Here is a 27,758-nt window from a genome sequence, read left to right on the forward strand (position 1 = left end):
AGGGTGTAAGGAGCAGCTGGTGGTGCTGAACCAGATCTTTGAGGGAAGTAAGAAGGGCCAGCCAGCTCAGTTTTTTAATCTTTTTTCCGCAGAAGCATCTCTGCTTTGAGACCTAGACTTTTTAGTGTCTCTGTGAGAAGAGGACGGTTCTCCCTCTTTCCTTTGTCTATAGGAGGTATGAGCACTTTCCTCACACTCAGAGCCCGAGTCCTTGGCAGCCTTCTTTTTCTATAGCTATAGAAGAAATCTAGCCTCTCGATCTTTGAGGGTTTTTGCTGAAAAAGTACAGCAGTGCTTGCATTTTCTGAGCTTATGATCCGGATAAAAGCAATACAGACATTCTTTATGTGGATTCTCAGAGAAAAGTATAGATTTTCCACAATTCTTGCAGGGCCTAAAAAGCCTTTTTTTAGACTCAGACATTGTGAGACAAAGCACAGCCAAACACACTTCCCAACTGTACCTCAGATGATGATATGAGGTGAAGAGATAAACTGGAAACTGCAGGTCAAAAGGGTAACAGTGAAACACTGACTGAGCAGAGCTCAAGGAGACTCCCTAACAAGTGACATGCAGTAAGAAATCGGAGGTATGGTGGCTCTGCAGGGGATGAGTACTCCAGGGTCAGACTGGCTGAAGTTTGGTTGTATTGAATCGATGTGAATGGTCTACTAACTACTATAGTTTTTTTCAATGGAGTTTAATGGTAATGCTTTAGCACTGCTTTTATTACTGTTACCGTGGGACTCCCACTCTGACCACACATTAGATTCAAGCATGTGGATCTATAAAAGATACAATACTGGAGAATGGCAGTTGCTCTTGGAATATCCCATTAGGATACCTCGTAACACACGCTTTAAGTTCATTCAGTTTACCTTTTTGCGCAGAGTGTACTTGACGCCCGCCAAAATACACACACTCTTCCCAGCGGATGCGTCCTCTTGCCCCCTCTGCCATATTTAAGATGCTGACCTCTTGCACATGCTCTGGGTGTGTCCTACTTTATCATCTTACTGGGAAGGAGAATGGGATTTTCTTATATCACTAACGGAGAGTGCCCACTGGGACACGCTGGAACAATGCATAATAGGTCTCTACCCAAGGTCGAAGACTTCCTGGACAGAGGTGCGTTTTGTTGACCTAGCACTCTTTCTTACTAAACGACAAACGCTATTTTGAAAGTCTCCCACTCCGTCCTCTGTGTTAGGCTGGCATACAGAGGTGTGCTGATGGGGAACTGCTGAAAGTTTGGCGCTACAGAAGGAGAAATATAGGAGGCTCTGTAAACGACCTATAGCGATGATATGGGATGCAGTGTAAGACCAGTTTTGTGCGCAGAAATAAGGTGATGGCTGATACAAGCGCAATATCCTAGGCCTATAGGTGTGTAGACTGTATAGCTTGCAGATTTCCCTTCCCATCTGATGATAACCACGAATACTGACTGCCTGAGTTTACCTCAGCTGGGATGCGCTCAGCTTCCCTGATTATGTGTCATTTTACAGAGATGCTTTAGCTACTGTGTTTATATATTTCAAGTTAATTACATGTTTACATTGCTAATGCACCTGAAGTATCCAATGTAAATATCTGGCCAATTGTTGGCTCACTACAATAAAATGCTGTAAGTTTCACATGGATAACAACCAAGTATACAGTTGTGAAACCTAACAAACTACGTTAAAAAAAGGGCCATCTCTGTGAGCAGATGTCCATTCCTTTTGGGCCTTCCATCACAGATCTGGCTTTCCGATGACTCCACACTTTTTCACAGTGTGCTAGTAAACAATGTTTCCACCAAAAATGACAGGAACAATGCTATGCAACAACTGTGGAAGTATATATCTGTCATAGAACTGCAACTGGGCTCAGGACATGACTCAAAATTGTGTGATAAGTTTGCCCTCATGCACCTAAAGACTATTCAAGATAGGAAGGCAAAGCTGTATGTCAATAAAGAAGATGCAGCCTTTGTGTAGATCCTGCTCCAAATCGCGGGCCTCTTCTTGTTACCGGTGCTGCTCCCTAAACCTTTCTATTTCCACTCTAAGTCCTCTAATATGTTGAAGTTCAAGTCCAAATGCAAGCATAAAAAGCGAAGCAGACATTACCCCATCCCGCCACACTGACTCCAAAAAGAAGGCACAAGGGTGTTAATCTCAGATGCACTTCACCGGGGTCACCAGCCACAGATATGACCTCTCAGTTGATCCTTGCGTAAGAGTTTCTTGAGCCATGGTTGAATCCGCAGCAGAATGAGGCTTTCAAAAGCACAAGCTGCTATCATGCACCCTGACTTATACTCTGCCTCAACTATGTCGCCGCTATCAGCAGATGCTCCATTCTCTTCTCGGATCTGACTTCGACCATGTGCCAGGATATTGATGATTGAGAGGAGAATGGCTTGCTCCCCCTCTTAATATACTGACAATGACCTATACCTTGATTTACAAAACACCATTGAGCTCGATACCTCGACTGATACACAGCTTGACTCTCCACATGTACCACTAACAGAAGAAAGTGCCTTGTTTGCAGTGGTGGTACAGAGGGTAGCTTATGATGGAAATACTACAGTTCGGGTCAACAACATTTGAGCCCTTGGTTCCGTTTATTGATGCCCTAACTAACACACCGGTGATTGCCTTTTCAAAACCATGTTCTTGGTTGTCTGGTAACTGGCAGGTGGCCACACATCATAGACTGGTGATCCACATTTCAAAACCATTTTCTTGGTTGTCTGGTAACTGGCAGGTGGCCACACATCATAGACTGGTGATCCACATTTCTACAGAGTATCTAAAACGATTGAAGCCTTTGACACTACAATCCGTAAATGGGATCTCTCTGTGGGGCTGGTACACATACCCTTTGGATCATGGGCAGTAAGATTTTACTGTCGTTCCATAGAACCTTAGCGCATCTCGGGCTCTGGGAGTGGTCGAGTATGTTTTCCTCACTGATCTGAATACCACAGGTTGCCTTGGCAGGGCAGTCGATACCAGTGCTGTTCTTCATAGACCTGCTTGGATGAGGTCCACTGGATTTTCTGGAGCAGTACAGGTTTTGCTAATGGGCACGCCCGGTGATGTGTCTTGCCTCTTTGGAGAGAAGGGCAGTGGCGGTTTCTCTACATGGGCGTCGAGGCTCCGTCCTGTGAAATTCAACTAAAGTGCTAATTTTTTATTTTACAAAAAAATACCCGTTTTTTGGTGTCTTCTATATTGCTAAAACACAGGGCACTGTCTGCCCCACTCACTGATACAGCCGCTGTGACAGTGGCCATTTTGGAGTCTGGATGCATGTTGTCACGTGATGTTGACTGACTCACATTGCATTCTCCCTGGGCGGCCCGAAAGAAGCCTAAGTGCTTGCTGGCTGAGAACGTTACAGCCCTGAAGGCTGTGATGTCATCAGCTTGGCAAAGACCTAGCTTCAGGGTCCAGTCTCCACCCACTTATGGCTTGGAGGTTACCTTAGCCACAGGCGTATTAATACCAAGGCTGATATCGCTAACCCTCCAAGTTCACACAGGGAGTGGAGAGCTTGTCACCACCCCCCTTTCCCAACTCGTTATAGGGGCGTGGTGGGACCCACTCTGTGATGAGTTGGGAAAGGGGTGTGGCAGGCGGGAAGCCGAGGAATCGAGTCTGTGAAGGCTCAACCTTAGAGCATGCTTCCCACACGTGAGTCTGCACTCTCCACTGTGGCGGTATCTGGTGGAACTTACTGGAAGGCATTTACTGCGTCATCATTCGACCCCGCGAGATGGACTGCATTTTAGAGCAGACTCGAGTCCCGAGACAGTCCATCATTATTCCAGTGCTGGCATCAGCTAATCCCAATGGTTGCAGCTTGCCACTGCCACAGCACTGACTGCAGGTTGCTGTTTGGTGTAGGACTGGATTAAAGTTAACTCCGGAGTCTGGTAAGGTAAGGCCCAGACAGGCATTTTTTAAAGTTATATAAGCCCGTTTACAAGGGCCTCATTGTCACATGGATGAATAAGAGAGAGCGAGGCCCTGATAGTTAATAGCTGTTGCTAACTGAATAAATGTTTCCTAAACAATTAAAAGCATTATCATGTTGTGGTTGTATGACATGTTTCTCATTATGTTCATTGACAAACTGGAGGAGGGTTAAACATATGCGCGCCGTGGCTGAAAGTGAAAACTAGGCTTGAATGGTCTGATCCTCGTGCATGTGATTGCTAACTTAATTGTGCCATTATTTCGTGCTCTGCCTTAGCGAGTTTGTTATTCCTCAACAGCTAGATACAGCTAATGGAGATTACAAACAAAATCTGTTTCCAATCTACATTTTCCTTTGCAGCCTTGTAAATCCTGAAAATACCCTTGCGGAAAAGGAGACTTGTAAAATGTAAATGTTAGCACTGCGTCCCTGCTTGAGACTTTTCTGCCTGTTTGCTTGTCCTTGCAGATTTCAAAGTGATGACAAAAGAAAGAACATCCCTAGCATTTGTTAATACCAACTTGACCCACAAAGGTAATTCACCAGCGTTTGCAGCCTCTAATATAAAAACCATTAGACCGTTCCGCTTGGTGGACCAGTCAGATCTAAATATTTTTAAAGGGGAGGTTTAATTTATTCATTACCTTAATAATCCCCCTTTTAAAACTATGATCCTCCAAATGTAGGGGATTTGTTTTGGGATTTGATCCAATAACTGGCTTTGCACAGGGAAATGCATAGCTGCATCTGATTTGGTTCAGAACAGGATGATAATCAGGAAATTACTTGGGATCTTTATTCACTGTAACAACATGGGAACAAACTACTTTCTAGAGATTGTCTTGACAAGCGCTCCAGCGGTTGCAGCCCGCTAACCGAGTCCTTTGATTTACAAAGAACTATTTGGAATTGATAGTACGTTCTCCATTTCAAAGAGTTTAAAATAAACAGCCTGGGGAGAGAGGAAATGTCAGGAGCTGAAGAAATGGTTTCCCAAAAAGTGGTCAGAAACCTAAATCGCACATCAGTATCCATTACCTTGCTCATCTCACTCAAGGTCATCATGGACACTTTTTCCAGTCCTGGGTTTATGACAAACTATTGCTCTCTGGGCGTCACAGACGATATTTGCCATCATGTTTGAAAACAAACCTGATAATTAGAAGTGTGAAGAATTTTACAGGTTTTTGCAAAATACTCATAGTGTTCCCAAAATTAGCATATTACTGAAATACACTTTGTATTTCGAGCAGCTTTTCTCTTTGAGTGTATAAACCCACTCCGAAAAGTTAGTTGGGCATGAGAAAAGTTTGAGGAGTAAATGTCTCTCTCCAAGAGAAAATCACTTTCAAGTGAGACGTTTTCTTTTCCACTAACATGAGCCTCAGGTGAGCAAAAATCATGGAAAACTTTGCATTTTGTGAAATGACAAAATTGTTGCACACTTTACATAACTCGAAATGCTGAATTACAGGCAATATCCGGCATAACGAAAAATAATTGTAATCCTACAGATAACTATGATTTGTAGGTTAAAAGCCAAGAACTGCAGTGAAGGACTCACAACCCCCTAGGCACTTCTGTGACTTTATATAGAATGAAGCGGACTACAAAGCAACGGATCAATTGACATTAATGGAAAAGGGAGTGCATTACAGCCAGTTGCGTAACACAAGTGTTGGGACTCTCTGGCAGAATCTCACGAATTTAGATTGCTTCTCTAGGCCTGTCACCAAATCATCATAGCATTCCCATAAGAACCTATTTTCATATGCCTTCAGGCGCATTTGTGAAGAGAAATTTTATCCTGCAGCACACATTTATCATTTCTGAACGGGCTTTAATAGTAGATGTCCATTTTACATTACTGTTTGTGGCATGATCATGCAATACATATTACTTGTACTTAATTTAGATCCATCTTGTAATGAGTGCCTAGCTGGAAAAAAATACTGATTAGGTTTTAAAATTCCTGAAATGAGCTTACTGCAGTGCATGACGCATGTTTGTACTCCACAAATGCATCAGCAGTACCGCAGGCTCTTCTGTTACAGAATATGAACCCAGGTCCAGTCATGTTAGCACAGCAATACCCAGGCATCAGCTTTAGCAGCTAATTGAGTCTGCTCAAGCATGTAGATGTCTCAGGGTACATAGGAAAGCAAGAAATGAAATATTTAAATCGCTGCACAAATAAGTCCCTGCAACGTGAGCTAAAGTTTACTCCAATAGGAAACCATTTTGCATTGTAATTTGTTGACAGTGAGTGTGCAATGCCCATGGGCTTGAAAGTTAAACCTGGAGGAAGTGAAAGAAATATGGTGATGCACATGTATTTTTTTTGCACGTCACACATATTTTATAGCATTTTAGTTTCAGAAGCACGAGCACGTAAGCTTGGAGCAGCGGGCGACGTGACCTTGGTTATACTAAATAAGCAGCTACCTACGTTGTTATATGACATCTCTTTATTAATGTAATAACTGCACTTTCACAATTGCTTTATTAACCTTCCTGCTTTCCCAAATTTTCATTTGTCCACTCTTTTTTTTAACTTTCTCGGGGGGAAAACACCCCCGAACCCTCTGTAGAATGTCCGGGCTCACTCGCTATGCTCGATCGCTGCAGTACAGAACGACAATAATTTGACATCTCACCACTTTCAAATGTCACCAGCTGCCACTGGAGAAGGGGACTCCGCTTAAGAAAGCTTTAAAAACAGCAGCGCTAAGGCAAGCTGGTGACCCCTCCTAAACAATTTTAACACACAGCGATGGTGGTGCTGCCATTGAGAAACTGCACCAAACTCTCCTTAATTGGCAGCAAGGAGGCCTTCCGGGCCATACGAGGGACTCGGAAGCACACCGCAAATAACAATCAGCAGTACTCACTATTTTCCCTGAGTTAATGCTCCCAAAAAACATGTTCCTTTCTCACAGGTGTTTGTCCAAAACGTGACAAGCACTTTATAAATGACGACCTTCCTGCTATTCCCACATATGTATTCTTGAAGAACCCACAACATGTTGCGTGAGGGTTTATGGTTATAATCAAAGTAATTCACTAACATGCATCTAAAGTCTTAACTGTAAACTAACATTTTACCTTCATGTTTCCAAACGGAACAAAGCCTCTAACTTTCAATGTGGTGATGAAATTATACAATTGATGTTTAGCAAAAGAACAATCTTCCACACAATTTACCAATTCAACAAACATTGTAATTTCAAAATGAACGATCTTCATCTTAACTTATACTGAGACAATGTATTAAATACGGTTATTTATCAATTAGTTTCTTCAATTCGATTTTACATTCTGAAGTACATTCCAATATAATCTTTTCTGCATAATGAATTTGTTCCTTGGTCTTTCCATAAAAAAGCTGCACCAAAAATCAATATTCTCTGGGATTTGGAAAACCCCTCCATTTATTGAGTTAATGCTCAGCCTCCATCCATTAGATACAATTATTTCATTGAGTGTGTCAGGCCTATTCCATTGCTTCCATTGTCTTTTCAATAACTCAAAGACATCACTAATGTATTTGCACAGCTCTATACTCTGATGCATGTAGAGAATCACAATCTCACCTGTTTTACTGCAACAATCGGTGTGACTGATTTCGGTTTGAGTTGTTGCTGACTCTTAAGTTTTTGGGCTTGCTCTTGTTCTTTTGCCAATTTTTGCTTCTCCTCAAGAGTAAGTGAGACCTTTCGAGAAAAAAGAGACCAACAAATATTATGGGGTTTCTACTTTAAGTAGCACATCCATTTGGGTCCACAAAAAAATACTTAAAGAAAATGCAGTACTTTAACTCCAACAAGCAGTCTGAACATATCACTTGCTAAAAAAAATGCTTTTACAAACACAGGTAGTATACATCCTAGCTTCTACCTCAGCTTACCTTTTAGATGGGCTCAAAGCACATGCAAAACCATGCATAGCACCATTTATGATTTTGGGTGAATGTGCCTACTATAAGAAAAGGATAACAAAACCTTAAAAGGCAGCTCAGAGAATGAAGCTGCAGAACTATCTGTACTTTTTGGCAACCTTGATTTACCGGAGATGACAAAGATATATGGAGAATGCATAGGTGAGGTAAGAATACAGGCGTCTAAAAATGTTATAAGGTTGGGAAAGATTCTATTCACAGTAAGGCATGAAAAATACTAGCAAATACTTGTATCATTTAAGGTGGGGAGATCCCACATTTTAGTGGGAGGTTCTTAGGGCTGCTTGTAAAACTCAGACATGTAACCTTTACCCCATCAATATTACAACCTGAAGAGAGAGAAGCGACCCATCAATCCCAAAGAGCAGGCAGTGCATTTAAAGATGCATAACAGGGTGATAAAAATTGTTGAGTGTAGGAAGCTGGCTCTATTTACACTATACTTAAAAGAGGTATAGTGTGCACAGGGTCCAGTAGGTCCCCAAAAGTATGGCAGAGGTTAAAGTATTTAATACCTTCCTCTCAATTTAGTGGCAGCTGGGCTGAGCATTTAAGCTCATCAGAGGGTAGTGTTAAGCATGTATTCTACACACTCGGGCAAAAATGATAGCACACACTCAAAGTCTGAATCCAGACCAATTGGTTTGTATAAAAAGTTTATACTTCATATTTTATTTAAGAACCAAGCTTTACCTAGTGCAGCTACGTTTGCAATACCTCACAGTAACAATACTTTTCAGGAAATGCAGTACTGATTGAAGTATGTTGAAATATACTTTAACAGTATGTTATTACTTTTGTAAATGCAGAACAATTACAGTTTAAGCTTTGCAAGGTAAAGATCGGCAATGCACGGTATTGGTCTGAGTTCAATGCAATCCTATGGAGGAAGACAAGGTTATTAACTTCCTAGGTTGTCGAATCTAAGAAGCAAGGTTGAGGGGTTGCCCCCTAAATACTAGATTTAGCGGAGTTACAGGGGTGTGCAGGTTGGGACCAACAAGTCCCTTCCCTGGGGTGTCTAGACCCTCTCCTATGCCACCCTCCAGGGGGAAGGGACATATGCCTCATTCTGATTGGGGGAGTCCCCTCATCTTCAAGATGGAGGGGACAGAGATGTGCGCTTCACTTAGACTCTCTCACCTGAAAGGTGGGGTTTACAAAGGTGACAACACCTCCCTTTCTTTCTATGTTTTCTGGATGATTCTCCCGCCCAAAGTAGAGGTCAGACCAGTGGGAGCCCAGCTGCTGATGTCAGCTGAGGCTAGGGGGTAGCTAACAAAGGTGAAACACCCTTAAAGCTTCCACCCTGATCATCCTGGGGGAGGAGGCATAACACCTCTGCCCAGGATGTGCTTTGTTTCAGGACCCAGAGTTTGGAGGGCTCTCTACCCAGGGGTCCAGAAAATTGTCTGGTGGTGGCAGATGGCGAGTAGAAAGCCAGGAACCACACCAGGGCTAGTGGTTGTTCAAGGGGCCTCTCCAAGATGCCCTCTAAGTGCAGTTTACATTAAATCCAACACTGGCATCAGGGTGGGTTTAATGTGCTGAGAACTGTGGTACCAACTTCATCCTATGAGAAGAAATATCAAGGCTTCTATAATTTCTGGCTCACAAACCCTTGGGGTTTGTGGCCAGAGAGTGGGAAACAACATAGCTATGCCTGCATTTTGGTACAATTTCTTCAAAGCTCTGCACTCTAGAAAGACAGCTCAGAAGGTGCAAGCTAAAACTGCAAAGTCACAAGCAGGTTAAAGCAACCTCCTATCCAACACCGGGTCATGAGCCAAGGCATATTTTCCAAGAATATAGAGAAGGTGTACGTAGGGGCAGGTCTAATGGGTAGGGCATGATCCTTCAGTCTGTCTGGCATAGTTGCATAATGTAGGTGCTGTTTTATGGTCCAGGCCAGGAGCACTGCAAATCCTTGTGACTTGTGGGAAGACCCTACTCTTAAATTAATCATCATCACAGGCCTGTCTTATAACCAAAAAGTTTGCCTACTCTAAAAACAATCCAATTATCCAAGCACAGGGGAAGCAGCTTTGGTTGTGCGGCCAGCCCCAAACCTAATCTTACTATAAATCAAATTGCAATGGAAGCCCTGTCCTGTGCCACCAATTTCAGTTTATGGTGCAGAGATTCACCTCAGACTCCAGAAGCCCAGTACCCTGCCACCAGTGCCGTTTCCCTCAGACATCACCAACACCCCCAGCCTTTTGCTCTTCAAAGCATAACTAGAAGTCCACTGTTTCTGACTCTTGTCAATGTCTGAACCTTCTACTCTCCCTACCAAGGCTGATACTTACAGGGCAATATATTGATCCACCTAACAGACTAAATGATGATTATGCCTTTGTCTGATACTTCATCAAAGAAAGATTAGTCAATATAACACACAATACCAGTTTACAAAAATGCCCATCCACAGCATTATGAAGTTCATAACAAGAAAGTTGCCTCCTACATAGCTCTGATCCTCTCTCAAGAACAAATGCATAAAAATAAGTTATGCATGTGCCATACAAACAACATAACTATAAACCGATGCCAGGAGTACTGGCTCCTACCAAAAACACACCAGACTCGATCACAACCAGCTCTTATCTGAAATTCTATAGTTTGATGCTAATCATTTCCAATTTAAACTGATATACTGTAACCTGATTTCATCCATCACTGCAATGGACTCGTCTGGTCTAAACCAACTCTAGGAAAGTTGCAATGTGATGTTTTTTTCTGCCTCCACCGTCTATACTATAACATTTAAAGTATGGTTGAGGCACTCTTTGTGAGATGATCTATGAAATATATTACCATGAACTACAAAATAGAGAACCTCATTTTATAGCAAAGGCTTTGTTTGCCATGATTAGGCAGTCCTGGGACTAGACTCTGTAATAGCCCATGTACTATTATTCCCCTGGGTAAAAAGGCTCCTTATTTGAAAGACATGGTCAAAAAGCACATACAAGTGAGGTACTTTAACTATAGTGTTAAGGGCTACCCTGAGCTTTGTGAGGCCAACTGGCTCAAAAGTTTAACAGAATCACATGATTAGTAAATCCCAGAAGGATTAGGGACACACATGGAGATATTGAGTGGATAGGCAATCAGTGAATCCCATATTTGAAAATTCTAGTAGTCCACTTACAAATCTACCTGATCTACGTCTGTACAGCAGACATCCTGGTACAGCCCTTATTCCTGCCTGTGCAGGAGAACCCCGGTGTTCCAACTAGTTGCATTGAAGAGCATACCAAACTTCAAGCACTGCTCCTGCTGAAATAACTATAAAGTTAGGGCATCTATAAATTAACATGATCCTGCCTCTGTGAAGGTGATTACCTAGCACAGCACCTAGTCTCACTGGTGTGAAGCTGGGTGCCTGTCTTTGCACTGGGTCCCACCTCTGACCTTTGACTGGCACTGCAACTGGTCCTGTTGATTTACAGAAAAGCACCAGTTACTGCATATGTTCCACATGTGTCTAGGCAACCAGCACTGTGGCTGGATGAACTCACTGGCTATATACCTAACCCAGTACAGCCTTCTTCTATACTTGTGGAGAAGGCGAAAAATTTGGAGCACCTCTATCTGCCTTGACACTGGCAAAACCACTTGAGGAACATAGCATGGGTAAGCGAGGAAATTTAAAAAATGCCATGATAATACAGCTATCCACAAGGTGAGGACTTTCATCCTTAAAATATTCCACCATCTACACCGGATTTTCATTTACATTTTGGTACCTATCTGGCAGATCACTGCATAAAGAACTGTATATGTTTCAGCCTGTAAATTCCCAAGATGGCTGGCAGAGCCTGAACAGCATTATTTAAAGCCTGTGTGAAGGAATCTCCTCATGTCTGCAGACATACATTTTAAATGAGTAATATTTATTAGTGGGTGTGGTTGCTTACATAATATGATTGATGGTAAAGACGAAGTCATGCTTGTACACCACTTGAAAGACTTACAACCTGTCTTCATCACACTGACATTCTGGGTTAAAAAATCTGTAGGAGTAAGCCTAGCTTGATTGCGTTCTATCGTGCTCCTGTGCAATCTACCGTTGAGTTGTAAGCATACAAGACTGGGGGAGAAGGATATCAATTGGGTCCAAAGGTATGCTTTGCTCCAGGGCTGAACATGTATTGGTGGCATCTACATTAATATCTGCAATCTGCATGCAATACATATCCTATTCGAGTGGGATAGAGCAACTAGTGGCATTATGGGCAAACCTTCAACTATTTGCAAGTTGCATATTACATAAAGACAAGATGTGGATGTCACCCTACGTTTTTGTATTGATCTCAAGGCACACTACAATACATTATCAGGTGTTTCTTTAAGAAGTTAAATTACATGTTAACCAAGTAGGAACAGAGTGCCTCTGAAGATAGGCGTAAAAACAAGAACCCAGATATGAAGGGGGCGGAAGGGGTTCATAACATTGAGCTTTACTACATTGTAAAACATTTACAATGTGCAACAAAATAAAAAAATAAAGAAAGTCGCGTATTCCAGATGAGTCGGCAGATCGGTGAAGGGAGGAATGGAAGAACTGCACACACAAAATGGTAAAAGGTGACAAAAACACCTTTAAATAATCTCTAATAATTAAAAATGTTTGCTCTGCAGTCGCCAGTGTTAATTTCAAGTCAATTTCAGTAGTCAGCAAGAGAAATTAATTTGAACCAGTATTAAGAACAAGGTGTGCTGCAAGGTTGAAAACCTAACTCACACCACAAACATGAAGGGCATACTAACTTAGTCCACACTCTAAACGACCATATGTAATACTAAACAAGACCAAGTGGAAACAGATTATGTTTTCAGTGTAAGAACGTCAAAAGATGAATGCAGACATTACCAACAGTGTGCTATGTTAGGCAAGTGGTCATGTGCCCTTTAATCACAATCTGTGAAAGGAACCACACTAAAAGGAATGAGTGAATCTTTTGAGGATATTATGGTTAAAAGTAATGGGCTATTTGTATGGACAGATGTGTGAAGTTCTATTCGGTTTTGAACATAAATCTCTGTCATATGGCCTGTTTTACTAAGGAGTAGATCAACCCCAGACAGTCATTCAAAGAAACAGGGAGTAACCAACATTGTTGTGAGTAGTCCAACTCCTGCAACTTGCAACCATTTTGTGTGAAAAAGGAGTGTGGACCTGGTGCAGAACAGAGAAATTAAAAACCATCATTCACTACAAGATATACCCAGTTTATTCAGCTTCTCTGTAATGGCATTGTTAAAAAAGATTATATAATGGTCATCATACAGTCTTTATCTGTTTAAATGGATAACCTACTTCTATATAGTCAACTACTTTCTCTGTCAATGTAACCAACATAGTTTAGTGCATTCATCAGGTCAGCTTTGTTGCGTCACAGATTGGTGAAATCCAACCCCAGAAAAGGATACAGCATCACTGGTTTTGGGCCACAGCGTACATGTCCAATTTTCCTCTGGTGCATCTATACCAATCCAGAAAGTCTCATGTGTGTGTATATCTATCCACCTATCTATCTATGAGTGTGTTTCTACCATGATAATGTGCATTTGCCATTTTAATTAACATGCATGTGGGCATTTTTTTTTAAGGAGACAAGGTGCACTGATAATAATGTAATCCAGGCTGTGGTGATTTAGACGCTAAGCAGCAGAACAAATATCACCCCATATGTATGGACATTCAAAAACAATACTGGTGCATCTTGAGATCTGTAGTATTGTGACATCAAACCACGTGGGTGTATGGATAAAGGCACCTTCCTGTGAAGCAATTTTACTCACCTGTGATCAAGGCTTAAAAGTGGAAACGTGTAAGGACATGAGGTTGCAGCTACTTTCACTAAGAAAATAAACGCATGGTTTTATTCCGAAATCAGGCTTCTGCATCTCTTTTTGCTGGAGATAGATAGATAGATAGATAGATAGATAGATAGATAGATAGATAGATATCCACATACACAAGGTGAGAGGAGGCAAAGAAGAAAACAAGTTACTTATTATCTGTAGCTGTAGTTCTCCAGTTTTGGATGCTTTCATAGATTCACATACCTGATTCATTTCCCCGTCGTCGAGACGGGAGTCTCCAGTACATAAAAAAGCAATAGTTAGCAGTATAGCTAACTGAAAAAAGGCCTAGGCCCATTTCCCTTTTGCAACCCATAACCTTTGTTATGTAAAAAAGGACCAAACTTTTCCCTTAGCCAATCAGAGCCACTCCCCATCTAGAACCCTCCTGAGAGAACCTTTTGCCCCTCAGATTTTCGAGCACTTGTGCTATAATACTTTTCGTGCCAAATCCGAAGTGAGCCTCTCAGGGGAGGAGGGTGGGCGTATGTGAATCTATGAAATCTTCCAATCCTGGAGAACTACAGTTACAGGTAAGTAACTTGTTATCTTAGTCCAGTATTGGAGCTTTCATAGATTCAAATACCTGAATCAGAATAGCGAGCAGTAACTTATAGCACATTTTGTTTTTGTCACCTTCCTTTCACCAATATGCAACCCATGATACTTGCACATAGTAGTCACCGTATCAATATATACATATACATATTGTTCCTCCAAGACATATTCAATATCAATCAACAATAAAAATGTGCTTTTCTTACCAAACAAAGGAAGGAGGGATGAGAAAGAGGCTTACCGTTATTGGAAAAGGGTCCGCAGTACTGCTAGTCCCACTGCTACATAGCTTCTCGCATGAGCATCTAGGCAGTAATATCTGGTGAAGGTATGCATACTCCTCCAGGTGGCTGCTCTGCAGATGTCCTGAATGGAGACGCCTGAAAATAGAGCAGTTGAGGTTGATACCGCTCTTGTGGAATGCGCACGAACACGGGCTGTCCTAGGCTTTCCCGCTGCTTGATGACAGAACTGAATGGCACTTGAGATCCATCGTGCGATACCCCGTTTTGATAACGGGAAACCTTTCCTGGGGGCACTAAAAGCCACAAACAATTGCGTTGATTTTCTAAAAGGTCTTGTCGTTTGCAAATAAAACTTTAGGCAACGCTGGACCTCTAGAGTGTGGAGAGTCCTTTCCGCCGCCGTCGATGGTTGAGGAAAGAATCTTTTTAGGATTAAGGGCTCATTTAAATGGAAGTCCGTTGGTACTTTCGGGATAAATCTTGGATTCGTTCTGAGGACTAATCTGTCTTCTCTGAATTGGAGAAAAGGCTCTTGCGTCGTAAGGGCTTGTATTTCTCCCACTCTTCTGGCTGATGTTAGAGCTAATAATAGAGCTACCTTCCAGGATAGGAATTTCATATCAGCTTTGTGTATTGGCTCAAATGGTGGTTTCATCAGTTGTGATAAGACAATGTTTAGTTGCAATAAAGGTGGTGGAAGCCTGATGGGTGGGGGAACTCGAAACAACCCCTTCATGAATTGTTTCACAATTCTTTCCGACCACAGAGAGGGACGTGCTGAATTTCTCCTGTATCTTGAAATCGCCTCCAAATGCACTTTAATAGAGGCATGGGCTAGTCCAGATTTAGCCAGTCTCAGTAAATATGGGATGATCTGATGCGCCTCTGCCGCAGAGGATGCAAGTCATTCTCCTGACACCAGAAGCAGAATCTTTTCAATTTCATCCTGTATGTCCTATCAGTGCTTTCTTCTCTTGCCTTTGCCAGGATTTCTCTGCATTCTGCTGGAATTTTCTAGTGATGAAAGGAGCCAGGCCGCTAATCGCAATGATGTCGGGTCTGGATGCCGCACTGGTCCCTTCTCCATAGTCAGTAGTGCTGGTATTGGCCGAAGACGTATTGGCTCGGTCTCTGATAAAAGGGCAGCTCTGTGAACCAATGCTGCCTGGGCCACCAAGGGGCTATTAGTATTACCCTGCAAGGTTCTTTCTTAATTTTCGTGAGTACTCGTGGCAGGAGGGAAATCGGCGGAAAGGCGTAGGCAAAGACGCCTGCCCATGCCATCGAAAACGCATTCCCCCATGATCTCCTTTGGTGACGCCAACTTGCAAAGAATCTGCATTTCTTGTCCCGGGCTGTGGCAAACAGATCCACCGTTGGTATTCCCCATTTGGCAAAGATGGTCATCAGTGTGCCCTGATCTAGCTCCCACTCGTGACAGGTCGTCTTCTGCCTGCTGAGGGTATCCGCTGTTATATTTTGATCCCCTGGAAGATGTATGGCCTTCAGAGTCACTCTGTGATCTATCGCCCATTTCCATATTTTCTGAGCTTCTCTGGATAGAGAGATCTTGTGCCTCCCTGTTTGTTTATGTAGTGAATTGCAGTTGTGTTGTCTGTCTGCACTAACACTGATCTCCCTTATATTTTTGGCAGGAAGGCCAACAATGCCAATCCTATTGTCCTTAATTCCAATAGGTTTATGTGAAGGTGTTGTTCCTGTTTGTTCCATCGGTCGCTGACCTGTAACTCCTGTAGGACTGCTCCCCATCCTTGGAGAGAGGCATCCGTGGTAACTACCAACGGAGCTAGTTCGATCACATAGGAGACACCCACTGAGATGTTGTTTCTGCGAGTCCACCACTTTGCTGCCTGCAACATTGAATGCATGATTTTTATTTTGTCCTCGAAGGATCCCTTTGCTTGGCACCACTGAAGGTCTAGCTCTTCTTGTAACGCTGCATCCGTAAGGGACATAGGGGAATGAGTAGTATGCATGAGGACATTGTCCCCAGAAGCGATTTGTATCTTCGGACTGAAAGAGACTTTCTTTTGCTGAATTCCTTGGCTAGAGAAACAAGTCACAATCGCCTCTCTACGGATGGGAATGCCTTGTTTTATGATGTATCCAGGATTGCACCTAGAAACTTGATCGTCCTGGCTGGCTGTAGAGATGATTTTTCCACATTTAAGGTCAGGCCCAGGTCCGCAAATAACTCCATGCAAGCCGCAGTTGAAGCTTGAGCTGCCTCCTGCGATGGTGCCTTTACCAACCAGTCGTCCAGGTATGGAAATATTTGGTGTTTTTGTCTTCTTAGATAGGCCGCTACTGGCACCAGGCATTTTGTGAATATTCTCGGTGCAGATTTTAGGCCGAATGGTAGCACCTTGCATTGGTAATGGTCTTTGGCCACTGTAAAACGAAGGAACTGTCTGTGGGAAGGATGGATGGGGATATGAAAATATGCATTCTGTAAATCTAGGGAGGTAATCTGATCTCCTTGGTTTAAGAGCAGCAGAATATCTTGCAGGGTCACCATTCTGAATGACTGTTCCTTGAGGTAGGCATTTAGGGACCTTAGGTACAAGATTGGACGCCACCTCAGAGCATCTTTCTGATCAAGAAAAAACGGGAATAAAATCCTTGTCCTTTTTGTGAGTTCGGCACCGGTTCTATTGCTCCCTTTCGGAGCATTGCCCGAATCTCCCGGCGCATCTGAGATAGGTGTTTTGCTTCTTGATATGTAGGTGGCTTGGGAGGAGGAAAGTGGAGGAATTCCAATGTATGTCCGAATTGTATTATGTGGCGGATCCATTTGTCCGATGTTATCTTCTGCCACCTTGGTAAATAATAAGTCACTCTTCCACCCAGGGGAACATTTGACAAGATAGGAGGGGAAGAACCTGCAATCTGTAGGTTGTCATTGTCTTTCATTATTATCCTTTCCAGAACGAGCTCCTCGTCCTCTGGAAGTGGACTTAGAATAGCCCCCAGAATGTTTCTGTCCATATTGCTGCCGATAGGGCTGCGAAGAGGAAGAGTAGGATGAGTATCGTCCCTGCTGGTAGCCACCTCTATACGAGGGTTGTTCTCTTCCACGGGTGCCTGGAAAAGGTACCTTACGGTACTGTAACGCACCCAAGGATTTCACTGTATCAGTGTCTTTTTTAATACCTTGAAGGGTCTCATCCACTAGGCGCCCTAAAAGATCCTCCCCATCAAAGGGTAGGTCCAGAATTTTATTTTGGACCTCTGGCCTAAAGGAAGTGGCCCTCAGCCAACCTTGGCGCCTCAAAACTGCTGCTCCTCCGAGGGAACGAAAGGCCGTGGTAGCTATGTCCATAGCACAATCAATAACTTCAGCCGAAGTTCTCTCCCCTTCCTGCAGAACTTTCTTCGCCTCCTGCTTAGAGTCTTCCGAGAGGAGGTCGATATAGGGTGCTATATCGCACCACATTTGTCTGTCATATCTGCCCAGGATGCCAAGGGTATTTGCAGATCTGAACAGGAGCGCTGACATGGAGGAGAATCGTTTACCTGCGTCATCTAAAAGTCGTCCCTCCCTGGCCGGAGGTGCTGCAATAGGTGCTGCTGGATTCTTTGACTTTTGCTGCGCTGCCTGCGAGAGGATTGAGTCCAGTTTAGGATGGCCCAGTAAACACGCCGGGGCGTCCCCTGGCACCTTATACTTTTTGTCCAGCCTCGCCAGTACCGGTGTAACTGTTGCTGGAGTGGTCATGACCTGTAATCCTTCTTTCCATATGTGGTCAATAATTGGTATAGACTGGACTGATTTTTGATTGGGCTCCTTAAAGTCATACAGAAAACATTCTGCTTGAGTTGTTTTCATTGGTACAAAAGGGGGTGGTGATGGACGGAGCATCTGAATCAATCAAACACTCACACCCAGTCAAAAGATCTGGCTTTAATCCATTAACGTTCTTTAGCCCACTCTGCCACCCCAGTTCAGACATGGCTATATGCAAATCAGTCTGACCCTGTGCCTCATGGGAACAGTCCAGCCCGAACTGCCAAGCCATGTCTTCCCTGGACCGGAAACATGCTTCCGAGGACCAGTTTCTGGCAATCCAGCCGTCTTCAGCCCGGCTTGCTTGAATCCAGTGGCAAAGTGAGCAAGGGACTCACGTCTGAGCACACCATGCCACACTTATGGCGGCCAAAAGCGGTACAAAAGGGGGTGGTGATGGACAGAGCATCTGAATCAATTAAACACTCACACCCAGTCAAAAGATCTGGGTTTAATCCATAACCGTTCTTTAGCCCACTCTGCCACCCCAGTTCAGACATGGCTATATGAAAATCAGTCTGACCCAGTGCCTCATGGGAACAGTCCAGTCCGAACTGCCAAGCCATGTCTTCCCTGGACCGGAAACAAGCTTCCGAGGACCGGTTTCTGGCATTCGAGCCGTCTTCAGCCCGGCTTGCTTTAATCCAGTGGCAAAGTGAGCAAGGGACTCACATCTGAGTATACCCTGCCAGAAACCGGTCCTCGGAAGCTTGAATGATGCAGGAGCCAACGGTGGTGTCTATGAAGGCTCAGAAGAGGCTCTTTTGGATTCTTTTTCTTTCAAAGTGAGTCCTTTGCTCTGCTTTAGCTTTTTCTGAGGAGATTTTGAAGGACTATGCCCTGAAGACCCTTGGCTGGTCTTTTTTAGGGCCTTCTCAGGACGGTCCCTGAGGAATGAGCCTGAAGAGATCTTGATCTTTTTTGAGATCTCCTGGATGAAGAGGAGGATTCCTGGTCACTATCGCTAGAAACCACCTCCTTTCTGGCCTTGATCTTTTGAAGCCAAATTAAAAGGCGTCCTTCACGATCTCTACGGGTCTTACTAGAGAAAGTGCGACATACCTTGCAATCCTTTGCTTGGTGGTCCGGGTAAAGACAGTATATACAGTCTTCATGTGGGTCATCGTTGTGGAGTCTCTTTTTAGAACAGGTGGCACAGGCTCTAAAAAGACCCTTTTTCTCCTTTCCAGCCATTCTCAAGGATGTAGATGAGAAATGGAATATAAACTTCTCAAATCCACAAGAAATAGATTAATACTGAAGATTCTTCCAGTTGGAAATCCTGAGTTTGAGCAGAGCTCAAAGGAGAATCCCTAGCACAACGTGCCAGTAGAAAATCTGAGGGGCAAAAGGTTCTCTCAGGAGGGTTCTAGAGGGTGAGTGGCTCTGATTGGCTAAGGGAAAAGTTTGGTCCTTTTTAACATAACAAAAGTTATGGGTTGCAAAAGGGAAATGGGCCTAGGCCTTTTTTCAGTTAGCTATACTGCTAACCATTGCTTTTTTATGTACCGGAGACTCCCGTCTCGACAACGGGGAAATGATTCAGGTACGTGAATCTATGAAAGCTCCAATACCGGAGTAACATCACAACTCTTTCGGAACAAGATTCAGTTGCATTCAGGCCAGAATGCCGACTTCCACTAAACAACATTGCAGATTACCTCTCTAGTACTACCAGTTGGGAACCTACACAGAAGAGGCATTTAACAAAAGTAAATTTGAAATTTGTATACTTTTCTTATTAGAGGTAGGTAATAGTTGAATGTAAACTCAAGCCATAACAGGAAGAACAAATAAACAAATGGTTGTGAGAGTCTGAATAGCAAACAGCAATTATTATTTTCTTTCTATGAAGATGTTCATCAGGAATGATCCATTCAAATTAATTCAAATAAAAAAAACATGATGTCCTTGCTCATATATAAAAAGGTGAAGAAATGTACCCGGGGGTTGTGAAGAATTCAGAACTTCTCGCTGTCTCTCCAATTCAGGACTTTTGGCGGAAACAAATAGATGTAACAGAATGAATAAAAGGCAAGTGAAAATCCACTGAAAAAACAAAGGCTAAAGTAGAGTTACACATGAGGATGGTAGTAAGATTTCAGGCTGGACAATTCCTACTGGAGTAGGGTCAAGACTGATTTGCCAAAATTACTATAGAGTGGGAAGCAGCCACTCTATCTACACTTAACTGAGATTTATTCAAGCATTCCATCCATCACTTTTATGTATACTTCTGTGTGGCACCCTAAGTGGGACGGGTATGCCCAGATATGGGTCCTGCCACCGAAACCAAGCTATAACCGACTTGGATACTTCATCAATGTGAATAATGCAGGGCTACTCTCTATGTTCTTGTCTAGGATTCAGGAGTTTTGGCGGAAAGTAACAGATGAAACCGAATTAATAAAATGTAATCGGCACAAACGACTTTTTCCTGTAAATTGCACGTAACTGGGTTTGAAACTACATTCCCCACAGGAAATGCCAATTCTCATGTGATCCCCTTTTAAACATGGCAAAGAAACTCTGTTTTGTTATCCTGTAAACAAGGCCTGGGAAGGCCAAAACACGTATGGTTCAATTTTGTATCCTGAAGTATCACATTGATGCAGAATAAAATATTTGAAGGCTAGTGAGTGCGGGCATTATTCCTTTTCTTCTGAGACTCTGAAAATGATATATCTACATATTAGATATATATATATATATCTCCTACTGGCGGTCGCCAGTAAGTAGTTATAGTTAGGACCATGTTTCCATAGATCCGTTCAGTAGTTGTTGGGAAATTTAAGACAATCAACATAGTGATATCTGTGGCCATATATATTTCACAATGATTCCGCGATTAACAGCGGATTAACGCCCCAACAGAAATGTCATTATGGATGGCCGAAAGCTGAGGAGAGAGTTGCAGCTGCCATTTTATTTAACGGGAGATGGTCCCCAGGGCTCAAGATAAAAGCGAAAAGTATAAGGAGTGAGGGTAGAGATTTCCTGAAAACATGGGTGGAATATAGGAGTATTTGTGGGACCCTTTATGTGTACAACACCTCCCAAAAACTTTCTTTTTCCCATGAGCGATATTTGTGGATTTGTCGCACGTGTAACGTCGCAACAAAATCGCCAATTAATTTTAACTCAACAATTACACACCCACTCACAGAGCCACTGATACACCTATGCACTCACTCACAGACCTAATCAGTCACTCATGCAACCACTCACAGCACCCATTCAGAGATTTATGCACCCACTCATAGAATCAGAGTCTAACACACCGACTGAGAGACGCATGCACTCACACACAGACCTAGTCACACGCTCATGCACCCAGTCACAGTCCCAATCAGTCACTGACCCACTCAGAGACACACTCACACACACACACCCAAAGACCCAGTCAGACACTTACACACCCACTCACAGACCCACTGAGACACACGCACTAACTCACACTCTCCCTCAGACACTCACATATCCGCTCACAGACCCAGACACTTATGCACCCACTCATAGACCTACTGACAGTTACACACCCACTCATACACCCACTGACAGATACACTTGGGCGCTCATGCACCCATTCATAGGCCAACACAGATACTATTGCACGCACTCAAACACTCATGAAACCACTCACAGACCCACTCAGATACTCTTTGTTAAAGAACTTTATTAACATTTCGTAAAATTACAAAGAGACACAGAGTCAAATGATATGCAAAAGGAAATCATAGCACAATTATGCATAGTATACAACATTACAATTGGCATGAAATCTGCAATTAGTAGAAACCGACCACCCTTAGTGCACAATGCAGCGTTCAACTGTAACTTTAGAGAAGTAATTTGCGCCTAGAATAACTACCCTTATCATGGTCATTAGTTTAACATTTCACTTCAATTAACGGAACCCAGACCAGCAGTACGATGTGGGGACCCTGAAGACATCCCAGCAGTGCATGCATTTTTTACCCAAGTTCGCGCCAGACCTTGCTGCACAGTTTTGTGAGTAAGTGCGTCTGCATCTGCAGCCCCCTAATCTTTCACAAGCAGATATATAATATACAATCCCCAGAAGTTTTTTGGTCGGTTTCGTTGGCGCAGAAGCTCACTGTAGCTTTTTGTTTGGGTACTGCAGTAAACCATATCTTGGGACCAGCCCGTTATAGTGAGTCGGGGGCCCAGAGACCAGCATAGTGCCACTCTGCACCTTGCTATCAGAAGCGCCATGTCTATTAGCCGTTGGACTGCTTTTGGTACTTGCTTGGAATATCCCAATAAGGCTAGCAAAGGATCAGGTGTTAATGTCATGGCAATGTCTCCCAAGGGTTGAAAGGTCTGAGCCCAGAACCTGGCGATTCCCGGACACAACCAGGCCAAGTGGTAAAAATCTGCTACTCCTTTGCCACAGCGCTCCCATTCTGCAGAGTCATGCAGCCCACAACTGTGTAGCCTCTCAGGGGTGTAATAGACCTGATTTAAAAATGTAAAGTGTTTCAGCCGGTGACGACCATTTAGTGAAATGAGTTTTGTGCTTTCGCAGCAATATCTCCACTTAGTGTCATCTAGGTCTGTCTGCCAGGCTAAGCGGGCCTTAATGGAGTGGTGTGCCCTATAACCCTGCCTCAATTTATATATTGTAGACACTATCTTTGTGGGAGAATCTGCTTTAATCATGTGGGTAAGAATGATCACTTCGGGTGGTTCAACCAGATCGCTGCCTAGGATTTCCAGAAGCGCCGGTCTCATCCTATGGAATTAGAATTGAGGAAGAAGCGAGGCATTGTGCTCCGTTGTCTCCACTTCATCCCATTTTTCACTATGCCCTCTGAGAACATGTCACCTATCGTAATAATATTTATAGAGCTTAGTGCATGGGTTACCACCCTGTCTCTGCACGAAGAAAGCTAGTGGCACCATTGTAGTGGAGCCAGAGGAGAGTATTAAATAGCTCCAGCTTGCAATTTCAGAAGAAGCTGCCAAGCGTGCACTGTAGTGTTGATAAAGTCCAGAATACCTGACCTACGATCCGGTGGTTTGAAAAGTAATGAAGGCAGAGGGAGAGGTGCAGCAACCACTTTCTCGATCTGTATGTGTGTACTGCCAGAAAGGGTGTGTATCCAGTAATGAGCATGGGCACATTGTGCAACCCTGTAGTATAGGTCGAGCTCCGGATCGCCCAATCCTCCCAAGTGGTATGGGAGAGAAAGAATGTCCCACTTCACCCGAGCGCGTTTCCCGGCCCAGGCTAGTCTGATTAGCAATGAATGTAGCGACTGTAAAAACGAGCTAGACAGAACAATAGGGATATTGGCAAATAAAAGCAAAAAGCGAGGTAGTACCACCATTTTCATAATTGCAACCCTACCAGCTAGCGACATAGGGAGGCAAATCCATCTATCCAAATCTGCTTCCAGTTTGTCAACCGCAACCCCATAGTTTTCACTCAGCACCACCTCTGAGTCGGTGTGAATTTTTTTATTGCGTAAGTAACGCACCGGTTCAGTCGTCCATCGCAGCAGATAATCAGGTGTAAAATGTGCAGTAATAGGCGTAAGAGGAAATGTGATGGACTTATTCCAGTTGACTTTCAGCCCTGACATTGTGTCAAACTTGACAACCTCTCGGAGTGTTGGAGACTGGTCGAGGTCAGTGGCTCGTATGTATAACAACGTATCATTGACATATGTAGAGCTAATTAGCTCATATCCCGGGAAGCGTATGCCCCTGTGAATGTGATACTCCCTAATGTGCAAGCTAGCGGTTCTGCCACCAGGGCTTATATTATCGGGGACAACAGGCATCCCTGGCGTGTACCTCTATTTTTTATTGATCAGTATCGTGACAATGTTGCCGACTTTTATTCTGGCTGTGGGAGAATTGTATAGAACGCCTACCATGTGCAAGAACACCACCCAGTCCTAATCTCGTCAGGACATGCTTCATGAACGACCATACTACCGAGTCTAACGCTTTTTCCATGTCGAGAAACAAAGCCACTGCCTGCACGTCCTGCCAGTGTGTTGAATCGCCCCAAAAACTGTGTGCAAATTATGAGTCAGATTTCTACCAGGGACAAACCCTGCTTGTTCTGATGCCACCAGCATCGGCACCAGAGGTGCTAATCGGTTTGCCAAGATCTTAGCATAAATCTTCGTGTCAACGTTCAGCAATGACAGTAGGCGATACGACGTGCATTCAGTTGGCTGTTTATCTGGTTTGATTATTGCCACAATTAAAGCCTCTCTCATCAAGGGTCTCATAATCCTGCTCTCACTCATCTCTTCAAATAACGTTGCCAAATGCAGGATAAGCAATCCTGGAATTCTTTTAAAAAAGCGACCGTTAGGCCATCAACGCCTGGTGCACTGCCTGATTTCATCCCACCAAGCGCTGTAACTATTTCTTCAGTATCCAGCGGGAGCATTAGATATTCCCGCTGTCTATTTGTCAACCAGGGCAGCTTGATGTGTGCCAGGTAGTCAATGATATCAGTTTCATTATCCCCACATTGCGAGCCATATAAAGATGAGGAGTACTGTTTGAAGCTATCGGCGATCGTTGTAGAGTCAGATAAAGGCACCCCATCCTCACTGTTAAGGACAGCTACTCCTGACTTCTCTCTACGTTTCTTTGGGAGCGAGGCCAGTACAGAGCCAGGACGTTCACCTTCACCATATGAGTTGGCCGTCGCCTATTTCCTTAAGTGCTTAATTTCAGAGTCCGCTGTATCATGATATTCTTCCAACAGCGAATGAAACTCCTCCCCAACACTGGCTATTGGGTCAGCAAGGAAACTTTCTTCCAATGACTTGAGTGAGTTTTCTAAGTCCGCCAGTCGGTTGCAAAGCGCCTGAAGGACTCCAGAGTGTGTGGCCATGGCTATTCCTCTGATGTAAACTTTGAACATTTCCCATACAACTGCAAACGTGTCTACTGGTCCGCAAGATCCGCTTTGAAGACAGGGTCAAGTAGTGAGTATGGGGGGGAAGCGCCATGTGAATGGGGGGGAATGTGCTTAAGCGGGCTCTCCACGATTAGCAGTACTGGCGAGTGATATGAAAAGGGTGGGAGGGACCACCTCACATTCGCGGACCTGGTTAAGTACGGTCCAGGAGGCCAGCCAATCAATTCTCATGTGTACGTCATGACATGCAGAATAATGTGTGTACCCACCCTTCCCCGCATGCGCTCTGTCTAAACATCACAAAGTTCTAGCTGTGTCAATGCATCGGCAACAGTGCGTGCTGATGCTGTAATGCATCTTTCCGGTCCCGCAGATCTATCCAGCCGGGGTTTAATATGCAATTAAGATCGCCCCCAGAGTTGTATGTCCCAACTATAACTCTGCATCTTCTCCAGGAGTGCAGTGAAAAAAGTTGGGTTGTCAAAATTAGGGCTGTATATGTTGACTAACCTCAGGTCAATTCCCTTTCCCCTGCATCTCAAGAGGACAAATCGCCCGCCAGGGTCTGAGTCTAAGGGATCTAATTCTAGCTCAGACTTTGGGTTAACCCATGTAATCACCACCTGGGCATGGGACGTGAACCCCGCTACATGGGTGTTGCCTTGTAGTCCTCTGCTATGGACCATTGGACTTATAAGAGGTAGGTGTGACCCCTGCAGTAGCGCAATATCTATGTTGTGCTTGGCTAGATAGGCCAGTACCTTCCTTCATTTCCTGTGATCATTTAGGTCATGCACATTCCAGGTTAAGATGTGTAGCCTAGTACTATGGGATTGAGCCACGGGTGTTAATCAGTTTCACAATAATCGCTGGTGTAAGTAAAACAATGCCTATCTGGTCTCTGGCATAGCGTGACTAGTCCAGCAAGCTCAGTCCTATAATCATAACATATAGTACACATACGAAATTATGACTGCCCCCCCTTCCCGCTAAGCCTAATCCAACTACGCAACGGCGAAGGACCGTGAAAACATTGTCTTTCACCCAGCAGGAAAAAAGTCTCCCCCCACCCCCACCCACGCAAGGCAAACCCAATCTTGCCATGGCTAAATCCTCTTGTACTAGCTCTCAATAACATAGCAAATTTCACATTAATCAATGTCATCTAGCTCCGCCTGTCATCTAGCAATTCTGGTGCATCTGAGTGTAACTGCACAAAGTCTGCCTATCTGCCACTGTATCAGATCAGACTGGTGCAAATCCTAGGTGTAGGGACCTCAAAACTAGTCTAGCGCGTCTAGTCTGCGCATGGATGTTGCCTATAACAATTTCAGTGCCTCTTAGGTATCTTTGTTCCCCACAACGAACAGGTAAGGCCCGAATGAACCATGTATCGCAATAAGACCCCTGCAAAACTGAATCTTATCTGTTCAAGTGAGCGCCAACACAGCTAATCTTGCTCATCCAGACTGCCTCCAGCCGATCCCTCTGGGTCGGTCAGTCCGTTGCTGGGCGATTTATCTTTTGACCATTCTTTCAGTGCTTTCTGCAGTATTTCAGGTCTGTGAAGATCTGAGACCTCCCTTGTCTGCTCACACGGAGTCTCGCCGGGTACAGCATAGTATAATCCAAATTCTGATTGCGCAGCTGCTTCTTAAGTGGTGCAAATTGATGACGTGCCTCCTGCACCTGCATAGTAAAGTTCGGGTATTAAGAACTAGCAGACCCTTGGTATTGTAATGATTGCTTCTCCCGAGTGGCTTTTAGGGCAGCGTCTCTATCCCAATAGCTTAGCAATTTAGCGATTATAGGCCTCGGGGCTGCTCCAGGGGATGGTCTTGGGCCTAGCGAGCGATGAGTACGCTCCACAATCAACATTGAGAACGTTTCAGCTCCCAGCAGTGTCACTAGTAGCTTTTCAATAAATAGTTCCATGTTGTCCGCACTTGTTGACCCTGGCAGGCCAGTGATGCGGATATTGCTTCATCGGGAGCGAGCTTCAAGGTCCTCAGCCTTGTCCTGGAGAGCCTGAAGTGCTTTCCCCATCTGCTTTTGCACAGAGTCCATATCGGTATGAGCTTCTTCCATGTCCGCAACTCTGCGCTCCGTCATGTCTACGCGCTCGGCCTGCTTATCCAAGCCTTCAGTCATGCGGTCCATACGGTATGCCAGAGAATTGATCTTGCTATTGATAGTGGAAAGGCTCTTTTGCAGACTCTGTTGCATTGCAGCCAGGATTTTGAGGTTATCCGCCTCCGCTGGTTCCTGCAGTACTATGTGGCAGTTCAAGCTCTCCTCAGAAGAACGCTCCCTCTGCCTGGATTTCTTCTGCTCAAATTGGAGTTTGGGCTGATTTTTATCAACCTTCCCCATATTGCCTGCGCTGACCAGTCAGTCAGTCAGTCAAAGTAGGCTTTATTTCGATAT

The 27,758-nt window shown here is 44.0% G+C and overlaps 1 protein-coding gene across 1 annotated transcript in view; it reads right to left on the reverse strand.

Annotated features, from left to right (window-relative positions):
* Window positions 1–27,758, reverse strand: part of SCYL2 (SCY1 like pseudokinase 2) — a 392,954-nt gene that overhangs the window by 23,143 nt on the left and 342,053 nt on the right. Inside the window, exon 17 of the mRNA XM_086918030.1 lies at window positions 7,569–7,688. Within this exon, the coding sequence (XP_086774156.1) occupies window positions 7,569–7,688 (120 nt within the window). The remainder of the gene's footprint in view (window positions 1–7,568; window positions 7,689–27,758) is intronic.

Source organism: Lissotriton vulgaris, chromosome 1_1 (genome assembly GCF_964263255.1).
Source record: "Lissotriton vulgaris chromosome 1_1, aLisVul1.2, whole genome shotgun sequence".
NCBI lineage: Eukaryota > Metazoa > Chordata > Amphibia > Caudata > Salamandridae > Lissotriton > Lissotriton vulgaris.